We start from the raw sequence: 8,331 nt of genomic DNA, 5'->3' as shown, positions 1-8,331 counted from the left end.
CTTTGAAGCATTCAGAGCTACAAACTTATATGTTTGCATATACTTTCTTCATCAGGTTGTTTACTGCAGAAGTAACATGGGAGTGTATTTAGTGTTAATAAACTTCAGTGATTTTGGTTAATAACTAACCTTGCTCTCAAACAAATTAACAGTAGTAAGCTTCTGGAACAGAATGCTATACATATATTTATACACCATAGCCCAACTTTTATATTTACCTTACCATATGCTGAAGTATTTGGTACTTGTCAAAACTAATTTTAAAAATTGTTTTAATTCACATTTATTATCTTTGTAGGGATTACTGTTACATTTTACTATGGAAATCAAAACTAGTTCATATTTAGTCTTTATAAATAAGTTATGTATAAATTCACATATAATCTATAGGCAGCATAGAGTATTATATATTGTGAGAATTATATTATCATAGAGATATAATTACCATAATGTCAGTTAATGTACAAAGCCTACTGACTAATAACTGCTTCCATTAAAGTAGAACTAAAATGTCAAACTAGTTAAAAGTCTCAGTCAAACTCTAAGAGTAGACATAAAGACATAATTCATCTTACAGTTTAAGTTGTTGGAAGCAGAAATCATATTTATACAATTGGGTAGTTCTTTCTTTTGAATACTATTCCGTTCCTTGACATTAAAATAGATTTTGTATTGAGATGTTATGTTAAATCAAGAAAAAATGACACATTTTCTATTACAAATATATGCTTGTAACAGGTCAGTAAGATGCCAGTGTAGTTCTTTTTGTTTGTTTGTTTTGATTTGCTTTGCTTTATTGAAATAAAGTTTCTCTGTGAAACAGCTCTGGCTGTCCTGGAACTCACTCTGTAGACAGGGCTGGCCTTGAACTCTACAATTCACCTGCCTCTACCTCCCAAGGGCTGGGATTAAAGTTGTGCACTAACACGTTCAGCCCAGGTGTGGATCTTATCTGTAGTCCCAGCACTCAGGAGGCTGAGCCAGAAAGATTCTTGTCAGCTTGAGGTAGCCTACACTACAATTAAGATGTTGCTTCATAAGAATCCAACAATTAATTAATTAAGAGCAAATTGAGAAAAAGTTAAATTTTATAAGGAAATAAATGACTCACAAGTTAAACCATCTACCAAAACTCATTTATGAATCTAAACTTACGCTTGTCTTTCAGTAAATATGACATCCATACTCTGTGTTTCTCGATCATTTTGAGCTTTAAGCTGTGCAAACAGTTAACATAGAAGTTAGTCATTAAAAAAGATAACCATCAAACCAAATTCTCTTTGGAAAGGTTACTCTAGTTATGAACTACATGAGATTATTATAATAATGCCAAATACAAAAATTAGAAGAAAAATGCATCTTTCATCTAACAAAGAACACTACCAGTTAACTTAGTCCTTTATATTGACGTAAGTTCTCATCAAAATAATTCATTTTTCTTTAGTGATCTGTCCAATAATTAAAATTAAATTTAATTTATGTAAAAACCATTTAAAAAACACACTATGTTCAATAAATACTTGATTAGTCATATGCTGAATTTAGAATCAACATAATTTTGTTCTTAAATCTTTCATGATTTCGTAAGTACTCCTAGATGACTGTTATGTACACAGACCTGAATCTGGATCCACCCCAAATAAAAAAACAAATAATTTTCAAAGTTTCCTATACCTACAACCAGCTTATACTAGATAGCTCTTCCATAATAAACCAGAGAATCAAACCACACTAAATGATGGCAAAAATGGAAGCCTTTTCCATGTTGTCAATATGTATGACTTCCTTAGTTCCTCTAAATACAAAGTCAAGATTAAGCTAGTGACCAAATACTTTTCAAATCTTTTATTTTTTATTTCTAGAATATATACTTTTAAAACATATAACTGTAAAATTTATACATACAATTTGGGTATTAGCATAACTTCTGAGATAACGACATAGGGACACATAGGTTTTAAATCCTTTGAAGCATTCAGAGCTACAAACTTATATGTTTGCATATACTTTTTCTAGTACTTAAAAGAGAATCTTGTAAACAGTAAGTAAATGGCATAAATTTGCTCAATAGTTTCAAAGAAGGAAGAAAAAGGGAGGAAAGGAAGCAAGAAAACATTTCAAGAGTTTGGTATTCTTTGTATAAGGAAGAGGCTGCCATATTTGAGAAAGTTATATAGAGAAGTATTAATGATAGGTGGGGAAAGATACTCCTTGGTTTCTAACTAACAGAGGAATTATATTTCTCTTCCAAATATTTCATTATTATATTTGACAAATAATTTTCAAAGTTTCCTATATTTATTTCTAGCAATAAAATTTATTTCTAAGTTTGTAAAACTAAAAATAATTTAATTATTGTAGAACCCCAAATTTAGAACTCATTTTAAAAATCCTGGATTTTTTATAGCCAGGATGATGTGGGGAATGCCATTAATCCCAGCACTTAAGAAGCAGAGGTAGGCAGAGTTTGAGGTGCTGGAGAGATAGCTCAGCAGCTAAGAACACTTGCTGTTCTTCCAGAAGACTTGTGTTCATTTTCTAGCACGCATGTGGAGGCTCAAAGCCATCTGTTACTCTTGACCCATGCAATTTGATGCCGTCTCTGGCCTCTGAGGGCTCAGGGCATAGACATATAGGCAGATAAAACATCCCCACACTTTAATTAACTTAAAAAAAAACTATAAGTAAACTTTTAAAGATATTATTTCCATTGAATTTTAATTCCATTTGTAAAAAAATTAAAACCTAAGGAAACATTTTTTTAAAAAAAGAAGTTATGAACCAAAATATTATTAATATATATCCAATCAATATAGATGGTTCTTCCCTAGCTTTATTGACAGATGTTAAAATATTTACTCCAACAGCAACAGGGATATAAAAAACAATAAAAAGTGCTTAATCATAATTGTGATACTTATGATCAGAGTCATAACCACCTTTAATGGTCATAAAAGGTTTTACCAAATTACTTCTAGATAAATGTTTTATTTTAGAGGATATGATTTATATACAATTATTACTTATATTTGTATATTTTCTTACCATGTTGTAATCATTCATAACTTCTTCCATTTCAGTATTGGTATTGAGTTTATCTACCAACTAAAAGCAAAAATATAACAAAAAAAGCACCATTTGGTTAGCCTTAATAAATTTTAGGTAAGTTTTAATATACATACCTATTTTCATAAATAGCTACTCATTTCAGTGTTAATACTATCAAGTATCTTACTTTCCAAAAAAAAAAAAATAGCGAGCCACATTAAAAAAACAATATTGAAAACCTAACATACTCTTCATTTGGCCAGTAAATGAGAAGTGATGAATTACTGTTCCTTTAAGAACACTGAAGAGTTTTCTCTGCTTTGAAATGACCAAGTTTATAAAGGTCTGAAACAGAAAAAAGCAGTGTTGGAAATTATCTGCCACTTGAATTTTTCTCCTCCTGGAAACATTAACTGTTTTAGGAATTTATAGTAGTGAAAAGGCAAAACAACTTTATTTCCCATAAATTTATTTTATAAAACAGAACACTAGTAAATCTAATTCTTAAGTCAGAGAATGTCCTGCTCTTACAGAGGATGTGAGTTAGGTCCTAGCACCCACACCAAGCAGCTTTCAGTGCGTCTGACTGTCTCCAGGGAATCAACATTATCATCTCCTTTGGGCCTCTGCGGGCAATGGCACTCATGTGCATACACATATACACATAATTAGAAGTAAAGCAAAATCTTTAAAACAATAAACAATAGAAAACAACACTTACTAAAAAAATTCTAATTAATATTGGTCTCAAGGTGTTTTTATAGAGAATGTGCTCAGAAAATTTAAGAACTACAAAATATTCTAATTAGCAAAATTTCACTGGTAAGTATTAATATTAACTAGTTATATCATAATTTACCTAATCAACAGCGGAGACAAAAGCTAGTCATGCCATAATTGTTTAATGTGCCTCAGGAATTAGAAAGAAATTCTGAAGCTAGAAACTTCAAGCATTACTCCAAGGACAAGGAGTTAACAGCATTGCCAAGGTGATAGTCTGCACTGGGAAACATCCTCAGTGGAACTATTTTTATGAGTGTACTCTATTTTGACAGAATGCACACAAAATTGAACACTCAGATGGAGGTCATCTGTATGCTAGGTAAAGAATTTAAATTTCATGATGACAATGCTCCATAGCAAGGTAAAGGTGTTTTTAAAGCAATGGAATCATTCTTACCTAATAAAATGTAATGCTTTAAAAATATATTATTCAAACATTTGTAGGGGAAAAAAGCTTTTGTGTGATTTATAAGTGTCTTTAAAAAAAATGAGGCTAGCAATATGGCTCAGCAGGTAAAGCTTCTACCAAGGCTGATGGCCTGTATTTGATTCTTGGGGGACCCATATGGTAGAAAAGAAGTAACTTACACAAGTTGTCATCTGACTTCCATGAATGTGCCTGCACGCACACACACGCACGCACATGCACACACACACACACACACAAAATTACAAATAAATAAACAGTAGGTGAAATAAATATTTTTTATAATGCAAACAAAATTGGAAGAATTCCTATCAATCTGTTAAGCCAAGTTATTTCTGGGGAAGGAAATGAAGGAGAAATGAAAAAAGCAATTTAATTTTTGTACTTTTATACTTCCAACTTTTTCACAAGAAATATATATATATATATATATGTATATATATATATATTTGTGTATTATTTGGTATTTAAAATGTATTTTTAAGTGTCAAGAGCACAAAAACAAAGATCAGGAGAAATTCTCTGAGGAAAGAGATAATACCATGTTGTAGTCTGCTAGTTGTCCTTGAAAGTCTTTAATTTCAACAGCTAATGTCTCTGCCCTACAAACAAAAGCAAATGCATTCATAAATACATAAGCAGATCAATATAAAGAACCTTATGGATGGTGTCATATTTAATAAATTATGTTCATGATACTGAATAAATACTGAATTGATATTCAGTGGGATAAATTTCTAATAAAGATCTTGCATGTCTTAATGTAAAATTACTCACCTCTTTTCATATGACAAATACACTGAATTTTCTTGGTTGTACATTTCTATTTCTTTCTGAAGTTTATTAATTTCAGTTGTAAGTTCACTTATTTTGCTCCTAAGTGAAAAAAAAGGAAGTTTAGAAATACTTCTAACTCAGAAAAGACTTCTAGTTAAATAAAATAAACTTCGTAATGTGTAACAATATGTATGGCTTTATCAAATCCATTTAAAATGAACAGTTTCAGGGGGTTGTGTCACTAAAAATGATGAGCCAATGAGAAAAATGGCTGACACAGAGTCTCTAATCAAGGAAGATGAAACAGGCCAGGCGTTGTAGTACACACTTTTGATCCAACATGGAGAAGCAGGAAAAGAAATCCAAGTCTGGGGACAGCCTGGTCTGGTCTATACAGGAAGCTCCAAATCAGCTAGTGTTACAGAGGAGGGCACAGTCTGAGAACACTCGGCCTGTGTTCTGTGGTCTGTACAGGGAGCTCCAAATCAGCTGGTATTACAGTAGGGCACAGTCTCAAAGAACAGAAGCAAAACCAAAAACCAAACAAAGGAAAATGGAGCTACATCACTAGGACATCTGAAAAGAGAAAGTTATTGGGTGGGAAATAATTAATACGTCTTAGTAGGTAAGACCAGGGATCAGTTCCACATGGCAACTCATAACCGCCATAACTTCGGTTCCAGGAGTCATGGAATCCAATGCCCTCTTCTGACTTCCACACGCAAAGGGCAAACATGTGTTTTAACACATACATATATGTATAACATTCATACACATAAAATTAAAAGAAAGTATTTCTTTTAAAATTCTTCATTTTAGAGACCTTATTAAAAGGCCTGAAGCCAGACACAGTGGTGCACACCTTTAATCCCAGTACTCAAAAGGCAGAGGCAGGTTGATCTCTGTGAGTTGAGTCTAGCCTGGTCTAGATGAGTTCCAGGACAGCTAAGGCTACATATACAGTGATGCCCCAACTCAAAATAATTACAAAAAAAAGTAGGAGGCTTATAAATTAGTGAAAATTAGGGCAAGCATGTATCAAATGACCAAATATACTTACTTACATAAAAGTCTATGATTAAGTATAAATATATAAACAAACACTTATTTCCTTTCTTAGTACAATCAGTGATATTTCAATTATATGAGTAATACATTCTGAATAACACTAAAAAGCATAAAAGATTATAATCACTCCAAGAAAAGAGTGAACTTCATGATATGATTTCAATGTTTGCCTTCCTTCTAAAATTCACACTGAAACTTGTCAGGCAGTGGTGGTGCAGCCTTTATCCCAGCACTCAGGAGGCAGAGGCAGACGATCTCTGTGAGTTGGAGGCCAGCTGGTCTACAGAGTGAGTTTTAGAACAACAGGGCTATGTAGAGAGACTTTGCCTCAACCTGCCCTCTCCACACTTTCCCCCCAAAAAAGGAACTGATTCTTCTGGTTTGTAACGAGGCCACGAAGGCTATTTCATGGATGTTAGTGCCTACCAAAGGGCTGGTCCTGCTTTCCTTGTCCATCACAGAACTACACAAAACCATAAACTCTCAGCCTAGGGCTGGGAAGAAATTTAGTTGTTGATAAAGAACTTGAATTGCAAGCACAAAAACCTGAGTCCAAACCCCAGAACCCATGTAAAACTGGGTTTGGTGGTTCATGCTTGCAATCCCAGCCCTGGGGAGACGCGAACAGGGGGCTCAGAAAGGCTCAACAGTCAGCAGCCTAGCCTACTTAGCAAGCTCCAGGGCAACAAAGAGATCCTGTCTCAAAATCAGGTGGATGGTATCAGAAAAGGGACACCCAAGGTCACCCTCCAGCATCCACATGCACCCACACGACTGTATGAATACTAACCCATATGTGGGCACCAGGATGCACCTCCATGTACCAGATTTCAGTCTAACTATATTATCATGCAGTACAGTCAATTAACCAGAAATTATGTGAGAATATAAAATTATTCTTAGAACTCAAAAGGTAACTAATTGTTGAAACAACTACAACTAAAACTCCAAGGTCATGCATAAAAAAACATTTATTTTACATACCTAAGAAGTCCAAGATAGTAAGATTTGTCTAAAATTTGCCTCTGGGGACCTAAAAAATGTTTTAATGTGAATATTAATACTCTATTATAAAATGACCAAAATAACAAATCCAAAGCACAGCCACCATTACTTGCCACAGTTCTCAGACATTCCTCATGAATGCCTCAACATATGGAGAAACACTAAAAGCTAGTATTCTAGAGTCATGACATAAAGAAGGCTGAATTTAGACAAGAATGGGACTTTTAAAAGTGAGGCTGTTAAGAAATAAGAATCTGGTCTGGAGAAATGGCTCAGTGGTTAAGAACACATATTGCTTTTTCAGGGGACCCAAGTTCAATTGCCAGCACACAGATTGGGCAGCTCATAACTGCCAGTAACACCAACTCCAGGGAATCTGACAGTCTCTTCTGGCTTACACACTGTACTTATGTGCACAGACCCAGACACAGATACACACACATATATTCATAATTTAAAAAAATAATAATCCAGTATTTTTTAAAAGAAACTAGATACTACAGGACAGACTAGCTAGATAGAAACTAGACCTATGGAAGCCTAGAACAGAGCAGTAAAAAGGACTTTTTAAAAAATGCAATTTCTTTTTTTTTTAAAGATTTATTTATTTATTATGCAAACAGTATTCTTAGTATTCTGCATGTATGCCTGCAGGCCAGAAGAGGGAACCAGATCTCATTACAGATGGTAGTGAGCCACCATGTGGTTGCTGGGAATTGAACTCAGGACCTTTGGAAGAGCAAGTAGTGCTCTTAACCACTGAGCCATCTCTCCAGCCCCCAAAAATGTAATTTCATTATCATTAGATTGTATAATATGAGGGCATGCATGTGCCCTCATATTATACACATATTATTACATCACATATCACACATGTGAGGGTCAGAGGCAATAATTTTGACTCTTTTTTATTATTAATATTAAAAAAATTTCTAAATAATAAATGGTTTTTCTACTTAGTAAGCAATATGGTATAAAAAAATTAAGTCTCCTGAAAGGAATACCATACTCCTAAAGTACAGTGGTTAGGATTGGCAAGATGGCTCAGTGGGTTGCCTGACAACCTGAGTTTGATCCTGAGAACCCATAGTAGGAGAGAACCAATTCCAGAAAGTTATCATCTGGGACTTCCATACATCCACTGGGGCACATATGTGTCTCTTCAATACCGAGAGAGAGAGAGAGAGAGAGAGAGAGAGAGAGAGAGAGAGAGAGAGAGAGAG

At 34.0% G+C, this 8,331-nt stretch overlaps 1 protein-coding gene across 1 annotated transcript in view; it reads right to left on the bottom strand.

Moving 5' to 3' along the window:
- Positions 1-8,331, bottom strand: part of Ift74 (intraflagellar transport 74) — a 76,389-nt gene that overhangs the window by 58,285 nt on the left and 9,773 nt on the right. Inside the window, exons 4-8 of the mRNA XM_005352759.3 lie at positions 7,088-7,136; positions 5,036-5,134; positions 4,800-4,860; positions 3,046-3,105; positions 1,156-1,217 (exon numbers count right to left, since the gene is read on the bottom strand). Of these exons, the coding sequence (XP_005352816.1) occupies positions 1,156-1,217; positions 3,046-3,105; positions 4,800-4,860; positions 5,036-5,134; positions 7,088-7,136 (331 nt within the window). The remainder of the gene's footprint in view (positions 1-1,155; positions 1,218-3,045; positions 3,106-4,799; positions 4,861-5,035; positions 5,135-7,087; positions 7,137-8,331) is intronic.

Source organism: Microtus ochrogaster, chromosome 10 (genome assembly GCF_000317375.1).
Source record: "Microtus ochrogaster isolate Prairie Vole_2 chromosome 10, MicOch1.0, whole genome shotgun sequence".
NCBI lineage: Eukaryota > Metazoa > Chordata > Mammalia > Rodentia > Cricetidae > Microtus > Microtus ochrogaster.
The sequence above is the reverse complement of the archived record's forward strand: the minus strand, read 5'-3'. Positions and strand labels throughout refer to the sequence as shown.